General features: G+C 40.8%; 1 protein-coding gene across 7 annotated transcripts in view; it reads right to left on the bottom strand.

Moving 5' to 3' along the window:
• AP4E1 (adaptor related protein complex 4 subunit epsilon 1) overlaps positions 1–12,751 on the bottom strand; it is a 74,349-nt gene extending 61,598 nt beyond the window's left edge. For 6 of the 7 annotated variants that reach the window (XR_004959336.1, XM_036260097.1, XM_036260086.1 and 3 more), the window contains exons 1-4: positions 12,593–12,630; positions 10,651–10,722; positions 7,299–7,422; positions 551–624 (exon numbers count right to left, since the gene is read on the bottom strand). Coding sequence is in view for 6 of the 7 variants with exons in the window: in XM_036260097.1 (XP_036115990.1) it covers positions 551–624; positions 7,299–7,419 (195 nt within the window). In the remaining variant the exon portion in view is untranslated. Of the gene's footprint in view, positions 1–550; positions 625–7,298; positions 7,423–10,650; positions 10,723–12,592 lie in introns of all 7 variants that reach the window. The other variant, XM_036260077.1, reaches the window with a different exon arrangement.
• Between the last annotated feature and the right edge of the window lie 4,719 nt (positions 12,752–17,470).

The raw sequence follows: 17,470 nt of genomic DNA, 5'->3' as shown, positions 1-17,470 counted from the left end.
GCACAAGATAAAAAATGAAAATGCTCAATAATTCAATTATACTTCATTACCAATTTTTATTAAAAATTTAACAGGAAAAAATATTGTAAGTGTGGATTAAATTGTTTTTATTATATGTACATTCCAGGTATCTAATTATACTCTATTCTCCTTTAAAATGGCTTCTAGAGTTTAAAATACTTAAATTATTCAGCTTAAATCTATATCACTTTGGAACAGATCCCAGAGAAAGAGACAACAGCATAAAAATACACTGAACTGAGAGCCTGGATATCTCAGTTATAAGTCTAACACTGCTTTTTTAAATGAAACAGTAAAAGCAGCAGTAGCACCTACTACTTTACACAGTGTTTCATCTAACCCTCACAATGTAACTTCTATTATTATCCCCATTTTACAGATACAGAACCTGATCTAAAAGATCTTTCTAAGTCCATTCTGTAAGCCTACCTTCTTCCCAAAATATCTAATTCAATATGATTGAGGAAAAATGTCAGATGCCTACAGAAATAATTTCAGACTCTGTAATAGCCAAAAGACAATACAGTACCTTTACGACTGTATTCACAAGGAGAAGCAACAGTTCATGACTTTCATGTAGAAATAAAGAAACCGCTAAATAACCTATAAAATTGGAAGGAAAAGGTCTCATTACAACGTTTCCCAAGAAGTTAAACAAAGCAATCATATAATCCAAAATTTAAGTGTCAAAGATATCAGATGCAGGTGAATATGAAAACAAATTATAAAATATGAGGTTCAAAACCTCTACTAAGGAAGATTTCAGGTGTCCTTCATCCTGAAATCTTTCAGAATTATCTATTTCACAGGATATACCTGAAATGGAAAAGAGGCTATGGGTACCAACTTAAAGTCATGTAAATGACATTAGGAATATATGCCTTCTGTGTTTTGTGCAAATCTCTACACAGTCAACCAAAACATTTTCTCCCCTGTAGTCAAACACAGAATCACTCAAAAACTAATAGCTACTATAGTTAACAGTGTGTTACAGGCAATCTGTGTTGTTGAATGGGCTACTACTAAATACCAGGTCATATGATATAAATCATATATTCAGCCATAAACAATACCTTATTTTTGCAATTGGAAGATATGCTATTGAATGAATTAACAGTGGTTGAGGAAAAAGCTTGCCTACTCCATTAAATGTGCTCACTGACTTAAACATTTTTATTTTAATAATATTAAAACATAAAAAAGTACATCTTAGGATTAAGGAAATATATTAAGACAAATGCCATGTGCATGGAATCTAGATGTTCCTTGTCATTTTCCTGTGACCCTGCATATTGATAACATTTGTTAGACAATTATTACGGGTCAAGTACTTTACAAGCCTCACCTCATTTAGTCCTCACAACAACTCTGAGATAGATATTATTACCCCCAATATAATAATGAAGCCCCAAAAGGGTAATTACCCAAGGTTTATAGCTCTTACATGGTGGAGCCAGGGCTCAAACCCAGCCAGTAGGCATTAGTTCACATTTTTAATCCCTATGCTGTTCTGTCTATCCACACAGTCTACAGTGAGGCGCCATTCCCTGAATCCCATCTTCATTGTTTTTCATTCTTCTCAATTTTTTCAGCCCGTTCGTTAGGGATTCTAATGTTAACTGTCCCCACCATTACTCAGCATCCACATGTATGTGTGTGTTGGGGGACATGGGGAAAATGTGAAGAGTTCCTATTCTCACAACCACGTAGCATGACCCACTGTAACATGTTCACCCAAGTTCATAGGAAAAGAGTTGTTACTCCCACAGTCATGAGAGGGAAAATAAAAACCTATGCAGGGCCAAGAAAAAGATGAGAAAAACCCTAGAAAGCATTAAAGCAGAGATTAGGTCTTATCAGATTGCTTAGAACTTATTTGTTCAGTTAAGGTATCACCAACACCCAAATCACCAATATCAAAGTAAATGATCAACAAACTAATCCAAAGATTATCTAAATGAAACCTTAATTCTATCTGTTACAAAAAATTTCCAAACTGTTTTGACAATCAGGAAACAGGGGGGAAAGGATAGTCTGCGACAAAAAAATGAAAAAGGTTTCATGAAAACAACTATGAACCCGGCCGGTGTGACTCAATGGTTGAGTGTTGTTGACCCATGCACCAAGAGGTCACTGGTTTGATTCCCGGTCAGGGCACATGCCCAGGTTGTGGGCCTGATCCCGTGTGGAGCATACAGGAGGTGGCCAATCAATGTTCTCTCTCATTGATGTTTCTATCTCTCTCTCCCTCTCCCTTCCTCTCTCTCTCTAAAAATCAATAAAGAAAAAAAAAAATTTTTTTAAGACAACTATGATTATAGAATATATCTGCTACAACCAAGAGTGAGGTATTGTATAAGAATGCAGTCTTTGACTTACAGAAACTTAGGTTCACATTCTGGCTCCACCATTCACTAGCTGTATGACCTTGGGCAAATGACTTGACCTTTCTTTTTTTTTTAATTATTTTTATTAATTTATTTTTGTTACAGATGTTTCTCCTTTTTCCCCCATTGACACCCTCCTCCCCATTTCCCCCACCCCACCCCATCCCCAGCTTTGTTGTCTATGTCCATTGGACTTGACCTTTCTGAGCCTCAGTTTTCTCCTCTGTAAAATGAAATACCATCTCACAAGATAAAGCACCTAACACAATGCCTGACTTAATGGGTACTGAAATTTATTTATTTAACAATATTAATATGAAAAATGAGAAGGCATTCTTTTTTTTTTTTTTAAATCCTCACCCGAGAACATTTTTCCACCTTTTGTTCAGGTAGAGTGGGAGGGAGAGAAAGGAACACAGAGAGAGAGAGAGAAACATCGATGTGAAAGGAACACATCGAGCGGGAACCGAACCCGGGTCTCTCAGGACCGCAGGCCGACACTCTAACCGCTGAGCCAAACCAGCCAGGGCGAGAAGGCATTCTTGATTAGAGAAAACACCAAAACTAGCCTTAATAATCCCAGGAGAGTTAATGAGGCAATAGTATCAGAATGAAGACATGTAAAAAGTTTAAATGTGCCCTGACCGGTTTGGCTCAGCGGTTAGAGTGTCAGGAGTTAGGTTCCCACTAAGGGCTCGTACTGTGGATGCTGTATGTCCCCGGCCCTAGTTGGGTCATGTGGGTGGCAACCACTAGATGTGTCCCTTTCACATCGATGTTTCTTTCTCTCTCTGAACAAAAAATGGAAAAATGTCCTCGGGTGAGGATTAAAAAAAAAAGTGTAAATGCTATAATAAAAAAAAAACTTCCTCTCATTAGCACACATACAGATACCTACAGATATATGTCTCTCTAGTTGGCAATATTTTCTTAAGAAAGATCATGAATTTCAATGAAAATGACTGTGAGGTCTCCTTTAAGAAAAGCATCCATATCCTGACCAGGTAGCTCAATAGGTTAGAGCATCATCCTGATATGCCAAGGTTGTGGTTTCGATACCCAGTTAGGGCACATACAAGATTTAACCAATGCATGATTAAATAAGTGGAACAACAAATCTATGCATGGTTTCTCTTTCTCTTTCTCTCTCTCTCTCTCTCTCTCTCTCTCTCTCTCTCTCTTCTTCCCTCCTTCTCTCTGTCTCAAATCAATAATAATAAAATTAAAAATTTAAAAAACGCCCTGGCCGGTTTGACTCAGCAGTTAGAGCGTCGGCCTGTGGTCCAGAGAGACCCAGGTTCGGTTCCCACTAAGGGCACATGCCTCGGTTGCAGTTTGTCCCCGGCCCTGGTTGGTCATGCGGGTGGCAACCACTCGATGTGTCCCTTTCATGTCGAAGTTTCTCTCTCTCTCCCTCTGTCTCTGAACAAAAAATGGAAAATGTCCTCGGGTGAGGAAAAAATAATAATAATAAAAAAAAAAACCTCCACAATTATAAAATAACCCATGTACAGGGTTATTCATGGTAACATTATTTAAAAGAGAAAAAAAGCACTGGCCAGTTTGGCTCAGTGGTTGGATCGTCAGTGCGTGGACCAAAAAGTCGCGGGTTCGATTCCAGTCAAGGGCACGTACCTCAGTTGCGGTTTGGTTCCCAGCCCTGAACAGGGTTGTGGGGGAGGCAGTCAGTCAATGTGTCTCTCTCACATTCATGCTTCTCTCTCTCTCTCTCTCTTCCTCCCTTCCTCCCTCCCACTCTATCTGAAAATCAATGGAAAAATATCCTCAAATGAGGATTAAAAAAAAAAATTTCCATTATGTCCACTAATACAAACCTAGCTGAAAAAACTATGGTATTTCCATCCACTCAATGAAAATTGTACAAAAGTATGAAAATGTCAAAATAAGGTGTAGAATAATCTATATAGCATGCTATCTTTTGTATAAGAGAGTGTGTATGAGTATGTACCCATGCATTTGCTTCCCCACCACCCACCCAAAAAGAAACAATAGAAATATCAATCTGAAACTAATGAAAATAGTTACTATGGGGGTGAGAGGCAAACTGGGTAGAAGGGCTAGATATGAAAGTGAGACTTCTCTGATTATACCTATAAAAGGTTTTTAACTTTTGAACCATGTAACACTTCACATATTTTAAAAATAAAATAAAATTGAAAATGAAAAAAATTATGCAAAAGTCTAAGCAGCAGAATATAGAAAGAGTTGTACAAAACAACTACACCACCAATCATCTAATATTTATTGACTAGTGCTGTCAAAATGTCCTGCCTGCCCAGCCAGTGTGCTCACTAGTGAGTATCAACCCATGCACCAGGAGGTCACCAGATCGATTCCTGGTCAGGGCACTAGCCCAGGTTGTGGGCCCAATCCCCAGTGGGGGGCATGCAGGAGGCGGCCAACTGATGTTCTCGCTCATAGATGTTTCTATCTCTTTCTCTCCTTCTCCCTTCCTCTCTCTCTAAAAATTAATAAAGAAAAATATTTTTAATGTCCTGCTTTTGGGGATCTTAGAATCAGTTTGGGAGCTAAAACATTAATGTATAAAACATCAACACCATAAAATAACTAATGGTAGGAGCCACCTGAAAGATCACAGAAAAGTTCAAACTTGATTTGGAATGTGAAAAGGAAATGACAGGATGCCAGAGGATATTCTACTTAAAGGGAAAAATACAACAAGTCTAGAATTGGAAGAGTATTTTGGGTGGAGTGAGGTTCAACAAGTAGAATATTGTATGCATATAGTCTGAGAATCTTTACCAAAACATCTCCCACCCCCACCCCATCAACTAACAGCACAAGTCAACATAACTTGTGAAGAATGCTGGTCCCTGACAATACAACACTATCAACTTCTTTCAATAAATCACATGTTCTGGTCCTATATTATTCTAAAGTGCTTCCTTCTTGGGGTTCTGATATAAAGCTGAATCTATAAGAATAGAAGTTTTTGCCCTGGCCAGTTTTCTCAGTGGTTAGAGCATCGACCTGCGGTCCAGAAAGACTTGGGTTTGGTTCCCGCTAAGGGCACGTACCTCGGTTGCAGTTTATCCTCAGCCCTGGTTGGGTCGTGTGGGTGGCAACCACTCGATGTGTCCCTTTCACGTCAATGTTTCTCTCTCTCTCTCTCTCCCTCCCACTCTATCTGAACAAAATATGGAATAGTATTCCCGGGTGAGGATAAAAAAAAAAAAAAAGTTTTAAGTCCTTGAACAGATTTTTCCTAATAGCCCTAAAGGTTGATTACACAGACAAAAATTTTTTAAAGAGCCCTGGCCGGTTTGGCTCAGCAGTTAGAGCATTGGCCTATGGTCCAGAGAGACCTGGGTTCGGTTCCCGCTAAGGGCATGTACTTTGGTTGCAGTTTGTCCCCAGCCCTGATTGGGTAGTGTGGGTAGCAGCCAGTCGATGTGTCCCTTTCATGTCGATGTTTCTCTCTCTCTCTCTCCCTCCTGCTCTGTCTGAATAAAAAAATGGAGCCCTGGCCGGTTTGGCTCAGCGGTTAGAGCGTCGGCCTGCGGTCCTGAGAGACCCGGGTTCGGTTCCCGCTAAGGGCGCGTACCTCGGTTGCAGTTTGTCCCCGGCCCTGGTCGGTTGTGCGGGTGGCAGCCACTCGATGTGTTCCTTTCGCATCGATGTTTCTCTCTCTCTCTCTGTTCCTCTCTCTCCCTCCCACTCTACCTGAACAAAAAAAAAACGGAAAAATGTCCTCAGGTGAGGATAAAAAAATAAAAAAAATAAAAAAAATAAAAAAAAATGGAGAAATGTCCTCAGGTGAAGATAAAAACAAAAAAAAATTTTTAAAGATGCCTCTAGGCTCTGGCCAGGTAGCTTAATTGGTTAGAGTGACGTCCCCATTTGCTAAGGTTACAGGTTTGATCCCATCAGGGCACATACAAGAATCAACCAATGAATTCATAAATAAGTGGAACATAAAAATTGATATTTCTCTCTCTCTAATCAAGAAAAAATTTTAATTAATAAATAAATAAGCCCTGGCGGTTTGCTCAGCGGTTAGAGCATCGGCCCACGGACCAGAGAGTCCCAGGTTGGTTCCCACTGAGGGCACGTACCTCAGTTGCAGTTTGTCTCCGACCTCGTGTGGGTGGAGACCAGTCAATGTGTCGCTCTCACATTGATGTTTCTCTCTCTCTCTTCCCCCTTCTCTCCCTCCCACTCTAACTGAAGACAAATGCAAAAATGTCCTCAAGCGAGGATAAAAAATAAATAAAACAATGCCTCTAATCTTCATAGCTAACATTTGTGAAACTGAGAACAGGATATTTATAATTATTCAAGTCAATTTCAGTTTTATTCTATAAAGAAAGATTTCTGATCATTAAACTGATGAAGCTAGACAGACTTTTTAAAATTAGCTTTACTTAGTTATATGTAATTTGTATACAAGAAAAGTCACTCTTTTTTTCTTGAGAGAGAGATAGAAATATTGATGTGAGAGAGAAATATCAATCAGCTGCCTCCGGCATGCCCCCTACTGGGGATCAAGCCCACAACCTGGGCATGTGCCCTGACCAGCAATCGAACCCAGACCTCTCAGTCCATGGGATGACGCTTAATCCACTGAGCCACACCGGCCGGGCAAAATTCACCCATTTTTAAGTGTATAGTTTAATGAGTTTTTACAAATATATATAGTCAACCAACCACCATCAAAAAAACAGGCAATTTTTAGTCTTCTCTATAACTCCAAAATGCTATGAAACAGGAAAACTGACTTTATTTATAGGCTTTAAGTTTTGAGGTAGTTACCTTTGTAAAGCTTTGGAAAGTACAAAGCAATGTTCTAAAAATATACTATATACCCACCACTTTAAGGACAGGATTAAGTCTTACACACATACATACCTACTCTTTTTTCTAAAAGGTTTCCTTGTTGTGCCAACTTGATTGCATGTATGTAGCCAAAGGAAGCATCATATCCAAGCATTTCACAATATATAAGTCTCACCATACATTCCTTCATCATTTTCTGAAAAGCAAAATATCCAGTAACTGTGTAAATAAACAGAATGTTTTGATTTTTTGTTATTATATTGTAATCATTTAACAGGGGAATCCTTTAATGCTGGCACTGAAAAGAGAATATATATATATATGTGTGTGCGTGTGTGTATGATCGTATATTAATCAGCTGAAGTCAGACTTTATAAATAAAAGTTGCACCCAACCAGTGTGGCTCAGTGGATTGAGCATCGTCCCATGGACTGAGAGGTCCCGGTTTGATACCCAGTCAGGGCACATGCCCGGATTGTGGGTTTGATCCCCAGTGCAGGGTGTGCAGGAGGCAGCCAATCGATGTTTCTCTCTCTCCCTCCCACTCTCTCTAAAAAAATCAATAAAAACAAATATATATATTTTAAAGTTGCTCCCTAGCCCTGGACAATGTTGATCAGTGGTTAGAGAGTCAGCCCATGAACCAAAGGGTCTCGGTTTCGATTCCAGGTAAAGGGCATGTGCCTGAGTTCAGGTTCGATCCCCAGCCTTGGTTGGGGCACGTACAAGAAGCAACCAATTGATGTGCCTCTCACATCCATGTTTCTCTCTCTCTCTCTTTCTCCCCTGCTCCCTCTCTCCCTTTCACTCTCTCTAAAAATCAGTGGAAAAAATATCCTCTGCTGAGGATTAACAGCAAAAAAAGTTGCTCCCTAATGTAACTATCAACAGTATTCTATTTTAGTAAAATAATTACAATGTTTTGTTAGTGGCAACACTATAAATCAACTGTGGCTATTTATAATTCTAGATGCCCCTAGTGTAAAATTTATTTATAATGTGAGACACAAGATCCTCAGACAAAATTTTATCTATGGTAATCTGACTTGGCTTCTAGAATGCAGCACACTATTTTATTTTCTCAAAGAAAAACATCCATAAAATTCCCACAAGTGGGTAAGAATTTCTGTAGTGAAATATTTTTCACATTTAAAGATCAAATTTCATGTAGACTTTCTTCAGAATTATTATGCTGTTTGTAAGTCTGCCTTATAGACATCCCTTTTCTGCAATACTCGCAATTATTTTGAAATAAAAGACATGATTTCATTAATGGTAAAGCCATTTCAATATTTAATTTTTTAACTAGGTCTTTCAATATTTACAGCACAAGCAAATAAGATGTGTTAGGAGATTCTATAAACTTGTTTTATTAGTATAATATTTGCATTTTTGAGTGTTTGCATCATTGAGTATTCTCAATATGTGTTTCAAAATAAGAAAAGCTCACAGATTGTTTTAATATCTAAAAATTAATTAAGGTTAGTATATTCCAGAATTACTAAATCACAAAATCCTTAGAAAACAATAAAATATTTTAAAGTAAGGATAATAATGTTTAATATTTCATTTATATATGTATATGTTAAATATGAAGAGTTTAAAAAGAAACCATAGGAAAATCTTAAGGGAATAAGATTTTTTCATTTGTTTTTTTAAAGTAATATAAGTTAAATCATTAACACATTAAGACTTTTAAATACTGAGAAAACAAGCTTATAAGATACTAGAAGTACAAAAAAAAAAAGATAGTAGAAGTACCTCTTAAAAGGTTTCTATATCAATTAGGTGTGAAAGTGTTCATTTAAGCCATTAATTATCCACCCTGGCTTTGTAACATTTAGTTCAGTTTTTCAAAAGTCATTATGAACTTAAAATATTACATACAATGCTATTCTCTTATTTTTAGAGAAGAAGTATATCCCCCATTGCAGGAATTCTCTTTACAATTGTCTAACAAACTCACCCAACCTCTTCATGACCACTTTAGGGACAGACTACACTGTAAAGCATGTCCAGAATTGGATGGCCATAATGATAAAAATCTTCCTTCCTAACTTCTACCTATTTTTCTTAGTTCTGCCCTCATGGGGTTTATGCCTGATAGCAAGAAAAATGATATTTATTGATGCCAATTATAGAAAATTATGGAAATTATACCAATTATGGAAATCTAACAAAGTAAAAAGAGGGAAACCATTTCTGCTTAACATTTCTATCAGGTACGATGAAATGCAATGATTTTATACACATATAGACACATGTACACAAACATATATACATAATACACAGATATATCAGATTAGTTATGTTTTGAGTTTCATTTGTCCACATATTATTATCATAAAAGAAAATGTATACATTCTCTCAGACTTTACAAGTGTTATTCATGTATATGCATGCACTCATGCAAAATAATCACCTGATATTTTTATCAGAAGAAGGAGAACATTCCCACAGTGACTTATATAAAGACAACACTCACTAAATCTTTGCTGAATAAATATTGCTTGGAAAAATCTAATTATGTGAAACCACATTAAAATTAGGAAAGAGCCCTGGCCAGTTTGGCTCAGTGGTTGCAGCGTCAGCCCACAGACCAGAGAGTCCTGGGTTCGGTTCCCGCTGAGGGCATGTACCTCACTCGCGGTTTGTCCCCGGCCCCAGTAGGGGTCCTGTGGGTGGCAACCACACAGTGTGTCTCTCTCACGTCGCTGTTTCTCTCTCTCTCTTCCTCTCTTTCTCTCTCCCTCTCTATCTGAAAATAAATGCAAAATGTGTCCTCAGGTGAGGATAAAAAAAAAAAATTAGGAAAGAAAAAAATAACCCACCTAGGTCTTTAACTATGTAGGAACAATCAGTCCTACAGTGACCTGCACATAGTGGTCACTCATTAAAAAGTTGATGAAATGTTATTTGAAAAATCTAATTATATAAAACCAAGTTTAAAAACAAATGAATTCTGACTTAGCTACCAACCAATACCCTTAGTTTTACAGCAAGAAAACCATTTATTTCACCTTATCAGTCAGTCAACTTATACTCCAAGATATATAACAGTAAAATGAGATCTACAATATATCCATTTGGTTCTGAAAATATTTTTTTAAATGATATATACTCATCTTTTCCCAGGGCGCAATATTAAAAGAGTAAGGTCAGCACTGGGGCCCCAGGAGTAGTGCCACATATATGTAATCATCATCACCTTGGCACTAAATAGACATCAGTCAAGGAGATCTTCCTCCGTGCAGCCAGTCAATAATAACAGGCTAAAGTTCACATCTCACTTGCTACCATCCATAACTGATTGTGACTACGATAAATTAGATTTTAGCAAGTGATCAATCAGATGTCACTATGGAGTCCACAGTGGACCAGATTTCAAATTCCAAATGTGCTGGCACAGACTATGCAAACTTACCAGTGTTGTTGTAGGAGCAGAAACCACTGCTTTCAGATTACTCAGTTCTTGCTGGATTAATTTTTCTTCCTCCTGAAAAGAGTGAAAATATTTAAATGCACAAGTAACTGTCTTTTTAAACTGTAATTGTATTTTTTAAAGGGAAAATATAATACTTTTGATAAAAAGAAACACTATTTTAAAGGAGAGTTATAACAAGTATGTGTTTAAGATTTGCTTAAAGGCATTTCTCCAATTCTCAGACTCATTCCTGGTAAGAATAACTATTTTCAGTCTAAACCACCTTCCTCTTTTCTTCACTCAGTTACTGACCCCTTAAAGACAGTTTAGTAGAAAAGATGATTTTTTAAAAAATTAACAGTGGAGAAAAAGAAAAGAAATTCTTCATGTACTGGCCCACAATAAGGTTCTCACGCCTTTTCCTTAAAATTAAAAAGTCTTAATGGGCCCGGCTGGTGTGGCTCAGTGGCTGAGCGGTGACCCATGTATCAAGAGGTCGCTGGTTCAATTCTCATTCAGGCCAATCGATGTTTCTATCTCCCTCTCCCTTCCTCTCTCTCTAACATCAATAAAGGAAAACAAGTTTTTTTTAAATATATATATATATATATACTGTTTTTAAAAAGTCTTCATGGAATAGATAAATAGGGTAAGAAGGCAGAAACAAAATTTCCTTTTCTATCCTTCTTATTCCTTACATTTTTTCCCTCACTTTCCATCTCTCTAACACAATAAATAGACCAATGTGGTCACTTCTACTCTCTGCATTGTATTTTACCTCCTTAAAAGCACTTGAAAATTGGCCCCATTTTTTGCTAATATAATGCTATCTTTAATTTATACACTTAATTAGCAGATGTCCATTAGGGGGCTAATCAAGAACTACTGGCAAAGTACTGCAATTTGGGACCAAAAAAAAAATTTTTTTTTTTAATTTCAGTCAGCATCTTATAAAAATCAGCAAAGGACAAAACATTAAGACAAACAATAATAAATCCACGAATAACAAATTGTGAATATGAAGCAGACCCTCCCCAGTACAGCATCATCTTATTTCAGTTTTAAAAGAACATTTTAAACACTCAGAGCACTTTGAAGAAAAACTTTCTCTCTTTTCCTCTCTCCTGCTACTTATATCATCGTATATTGCTCACACTTGTCTCAAGCCCAAGATGAATGACCAAGCCCTTGGGAAAAGGAAGTGTGTTTTTCTGTTCCCTGGGTGTCTAACACATAACCTCTTCCATCAGTATCTTCTGAACATATTATAACATAAAATGATTTGTTAAAGATAGAAGCTCCATGAAGCTTTAACATAATCTATACAACTACCAAAAGTCTTTGGGGAACTTAGAACTTGTGAAATAACTGCTCATTGTCAAAGCCCATGTGAGGCAATGACTTACTCAGCAAATTTTACATTTTGGAAGAATTATGCTTTTTTTTCCTTGCCCCACCCACTGGTCTAACCAAACACCTCAAGCTCCCCAAAGACAGGTCACAACAGGTGCAGATGGAAGGGTCTGTTCCACCGTGTGTCATCAGCAGATGAAAGAACTGGGGGAGGGGAAGAACCCGGGCAGGGAAAGAAACTTTGCAGAAGGCGGATGCTGACAACTCCTATTGTATTTTCACACGCTCGATGTCTCGTCTCATCCTCGAAACCACCTAAGAAATAGATACTGGTACTTTCCTACTTCAACGTCGGGGGAACATGGGGAAGAACAAAATTAAAGGAGATTTGCCCGCAGATCTCAACGAGTCAGTGTCAGGGCCAACTGTGGAAACCCAGTTGCCAGGCGGGCAGGGAAGTGCCGCTTCCAGACAAACGCACAGGCGCCCCGAACCCCGCTCCGGGCCCGCCGCAGGCCGGCCGGCGGGCGCAGGCTCCCCGCGCGGGGGCCTCCCCGGCGCCCTGACCTCGGGCCCGGCTGGCACTTACGTGCTTGGAGGTGAGCGCGGTGATGCCGCGGATGAGGCCGCCCAGCCGCGAGGAGAAGGCCGCCTGGGCGGCCGCCGGCCCGCCCCCGCCCGGGGTCTGCAGGAAGAGCCCGGGCAGCGCCGTCAGCGTCTTCTCCACGATGTCGCTCATCGCCGCCGCCGCCCGGCTTCATGCCCGGCCCGTGCCCCGCCGCCGGCCCGGCCTCCGTAGGCACTTCCTGTTTGTTTGAAGAAGAAATCTTTATTCGTGTCCCGCGTGGACAAGCGCCGCGCAGTTCCCGACGAGGCCGCGGGGGGCGCGAGAGGCCGCGGGGCCGGCGCGCGCACGGCCGGCGCGAGGCTGACGTCCTGCGTTAGCAGGAAGACGCGAGGCCCCGCGCAGGGCTGGGTCCGCCGGGGGTGCCGCTCGACCCGCCGGCTTACACGGCGTCCCCGCGCTCCCCTCCGTGCAGCCGCCCGCGCGCTGCCGAGACCGCGTCGGGAGGCGTGTCTCTGGCCGCCGTTCGGCCACCGCTCACAGCCCCGCCGCACCTCGAGGGACCGGGCCCCGCGTGCTGGGCGCCCTGGCGCTGTTGAGCGGCAGACAGCACGGGTGTCCTGAGCATCCGTCCTGCCGGGTTCAAAGCCGCGGCGTAGGGGCCACTCGTGCCCGCGTCGCTTCGCATCCACCCTCCGGAAGGGCAGGTGGTCGCGCGGCCGTCTGCGCTGAGCGGTTGGCAGTTGGAAGGCCTCCTGGAGCCGACTACCAGGCCCGGTGGGCACGAAGGGGTAGCTGACCCTGCCCGCCCCTCCCCCATGGCCTGTGCAACCATCACAGCTGCCACCACGCAAATACTCACCTTCCTACAGAGAAGGCATCTATTGCTGTTACCCCAGTTTCTACCTAGAACAGGATCTGGTACAGTGGATCGCAAAGTGTGATCTGGTGATTCCGAGGGTCCCTGAGACCCTTCCCGGGATCCACACTCAAAACTACACTCATATTACTTAAATGTTATTTGTTGTTTCTACTCTCATCCTCTCAGTAAAGTTGAGGCATCATTTTGAGAACAGTAACTTCCTTTAAAGGAAAGGGAATTTAAGATTTTAAACGTGACAAGATCGTTAAAAGCCGAAGCTTTTTGTTGTTGTTGTTGTTACCACTTTTCAAACTAGAAAGGAAAACCCCACTGAAGCATCTTACAGGTTAAATTATTGTATTGCACTGGCTAGAGAAGGGCACACAATAGCTGAAATGCTAATAAAGCCTGTACAGTACCCAGTGAATGCCTGCTATATGAAAAATCAGCCAAAGACACCGTGGCAGTGCTGCTTTCCAAAGATGCAGTGACTCACCAAATTAGAAAATTAGTTTCAAACACAAAGACTGAGTTAACATCTCACCTGCAGAGCTATGCTGCCTTTCTGATAGACAACAATTATACAATTATAGATGTAGCTAGACTTGTTGCTTTGCTTGTATCTATCAAATACAAGCACCAACTAATACTTGAAAAAGATCTTTTATATATATAGATGCTTGGCCTCTAAACACAGGGGTGTGGAAATAAAGTGTTAAAACATTTTTTAAATCTTTTTCTCTCTATTGATTTTAGCGAGAGGAAAGGAGAGAGAGAGAAACATTGATGAGAGAGAACATCGACTGGCCGCCTCCTGCATGCCCCCCACTGGGGATTTGCCCTGACTGGGAATCAAATTGGTGACCTCTTGGTGCATGGGTCGACATTCAACCACTGAGCCACACTGGCCGGGCCAAAACATTTTAATCTCATACTTTATCCTGGAACAACTATGCAGTTAGAGCATCGGCCAGCGGACCAAAGAGATCTTGGTTCAATTCCTGCTAAGGGCACATACCTCGGTTGCAGTTTGTCCCCAACCCCGGTGGGGGTCGTGCGAGTGGCAACCAGTCAGTGTGCCTCTCTCACATCGATGTTTCTCTCTCTCTCTTCCTCCCTCTCTCCCTCCCGCTCTATCTGAAGATAAATGCAAAAGTATCTTCAGGTGAGGATTAAAAAAAAAGAAGAAGAGGAAACTACTTCTTGTTGAGTTGTGGTGTTGTATCAAAGAAGAATATCCACAATTGAAAAGGGTATTAAAATACTTTTTTCCTAGCCCTTGCCGGTTTGGCTCAGCGGTTAGAGCGCTGGCCTGCGGTCTGTAGAGACCCGGGTTCGGTTCCCGCTAAGGGCACGTACCTTGGTTGCAGTTTGTCCCCAGCCCTGGTTGGGTCATGTGGGTGGCGACCACTCGATGTGTCCCTTTCACATCGATGTCTCTCTCTCTCTCTCTCTCTCTCTCTCCCCCCCCCCTTCCTCCCTCCCTCCCACTCTATCTGAACAAAATATCGAAAAATGTCCTCAGGTGAGGATAAAAAAAAAAAAATACTTTTTTCCTAAACTACATATCTGTGTGAGACAGGTTTTCTTCATAAACTTCAAACAAAATAACAACCCTGTGGTAGGCTAATAATGGCTTCCTTGGAATTTGTGAATGTTGATTTATATAGTAAAACTTGTGCAGCCGTGATTAGAGGGATTTCGAGATAAAGAGATAATCCTGGATTGCCGTGGTGGGCCCTAAATGCCACCACCAAGTCCTTTCAAGAGAGAAGCAGAGGGAGACTAGGGACCACACACAAAAGAGAAGTTGAGGTGAAGATAGAGACAGAGATTAGAACCACACAGCCACATAGTAAGGAATGCCAGTGCCACCAAAATCGGGAGGAGGCAAGGAACGATTTTTCCTCTAGAGCCTCCAGAGGGAGCACTTCCCTGCCCACATCTTGATTTCTGCTCAGTGAAACTGAGGTTGGATGTCTGGCCTCTTGAACTGTAAGAGAATACATTTCTATTGCGTTGAGCCATCAAGTTTGTGGTGATTTCTTATAGCATCCCCAGGAAACTAATACAAACACCAAAGCAAAAGATTAAATGCAGAACTAGGCATGATAATCCAGCTGTTTTATGTTAAGCCTGACACGAAAGAGATTTGCAAAATTGTAAAACAATCCCATCCCTCTCAGTAATTTATTTTTGTTGTGAATATACAGTTGGGTTTTCTTTAATGTTAACATGTAATTGGTTTATTTTGGCTATTTTAAAACTTTTTTCTTTACTAATTTTAGAGAGAGAGGAAGGAAGAAGGAGAGAGAGAACATCAATTGGCCGCCTCCTGCATGCCCCCCACTGGGGATAGGGCCCACAATCTGGGCATGTGCCCTGACCGGGAATCAAACCGGCAACCTCTTGGTACATGAGTTGACACTCAGCCACTGAGCCACACCAGCCAGAATATTGTGGCTATTTTTAAATCAATTAATAGTTTTAAATTTTCTCAGTTTTACTTTTTAATTCAGTAAATATCTATAGACATAACTCATATAAAAAAAGGCTTTTGGAGGTCCTCAATAACTTTTAAGCATGTAGAGGGGTCCTGAGATCACAAAATTTGAAAACTGCTTAACTAGTACATAGTAAATGCTCAATTATTTGTTGAAACCCTACCCTGTGACCCAGACACAAAGATCACTGAATTCTCACCAGTTCCTACATTCCTCCTCTAGCTTCTACCTTGCAAAGTTAAAAAATTGAAAATAGAGCCAAGAAACAAATGTCAAAAGCCCAGAAGTGAAATTCCTGGTAGGAAAAGCTATAAAATTATATAGCATGACTTCCTTAGATTTAGAATTATAGGATGCGGGAACTGGAAGAAAATTTGGAGGCCATCAACCCATTCAGTCACCTAATTTTGTTAAAAAAAAAAAAAAAAATACTGTACTCAGACTGTGGAAGCCACTTGACCAAGGTCACACAACCTTACAGGTAGAAATGAGATTGCAGCCCTAAATCCGGACTTTGAGCCTGGAGCAGCCCCACCTCAGCCCTTTCTCTGTGCTTTCATGGTACCGACAGAGAAGTGGGTGTCTGTGGCTTCCTGTTCTGAGGCTGGCTCCAAGCCCTGCCCTGAAATGAAGGGGGTATGGATGTTCTCTTTTGAGCTTATAATTTTGGACTGTCCATTTTCCCGTAAGTATGGACTCTTCTTTCTCCTTTTCCCATCTTTCCTTCTGCCCCAGGTAATTTCACTCAGAATGCCATACAATCACAGGGATTGAACCTATTAAATTAAACCCTTGAGAACTGTATTTCCTCTGTCTCTTACAGTATGGGAGGAGGGTGGCTTCACTGAGCTAAAAATAGGGCAGAGAAGTGACTCAGTACATGAGTAAGGTGCATGCACCTTAAGAAGGTACAGTGGTCCTAGGACAGCAGGGGGACAAACTAGTTTATTCCCCATAAAAATATCAGCAGCCCCACCTATCAGCAGGGCTGTCTCACTTGGAAATACAGAGAGATGTGGGAAAGGGCAATAAAATGTTTTCCTTCCGTGTATTTCCTAAGCCTCCTTTTAAAAATCTTTTGTTTTGAATAGATGTTACATTTGCTTTGTTAATAATTCAAAATGTACAAAAAATTATACTGAGAAAAGTCTTTTTCCCCTCCCATCCCCCAGCCACCCACCTGCTCTCTCTAAAAGCAACCACTATAATGTATTTCTTCAGAAATTTTTTACACACAAACATTAGCTATCTCTTTGAAAGCCTTAGTCTCCAACCCCATGTCCACTGAGAATTCAGCCCGCTTTTTTTTTCTTTTAAAACTTTAATCTTATTTTTGACACTATTACAGACGTCCCCATTTCCTCCCACCCTTTACCCACCTCCACCCAGTGCCTGCACCCCCTCCCTATGGCCATCACCGCAATTCAGCCCACTTTTTTCGAGGAAATATCTCTAGGGAATCATTCCTTCATGGAACAGCTTTCTGAAAATGTCTGCCCTCGCTCGATGGGGCTATTGAAGACAGACATCAGTTGT

Source organism: Molossus molossus, unplaced genomic scaffold, assembly GCF_014108415.1.
Source record: "Molossus molossus isolate mMolMol1 unplaced genomic scaffold, mMolMol1.p scaffold_m16_p_1, whole genome shotgun sequence".
Taxonomy (NCBI): Eukaryota; Metazoa; Chordata; class Mammalia; order Chiroptera; family Molossidae; genus Molossus; species Molossus molossus.
This window is presented reverse-complemented; position numbering and strand designations above follow the sequence as displayed.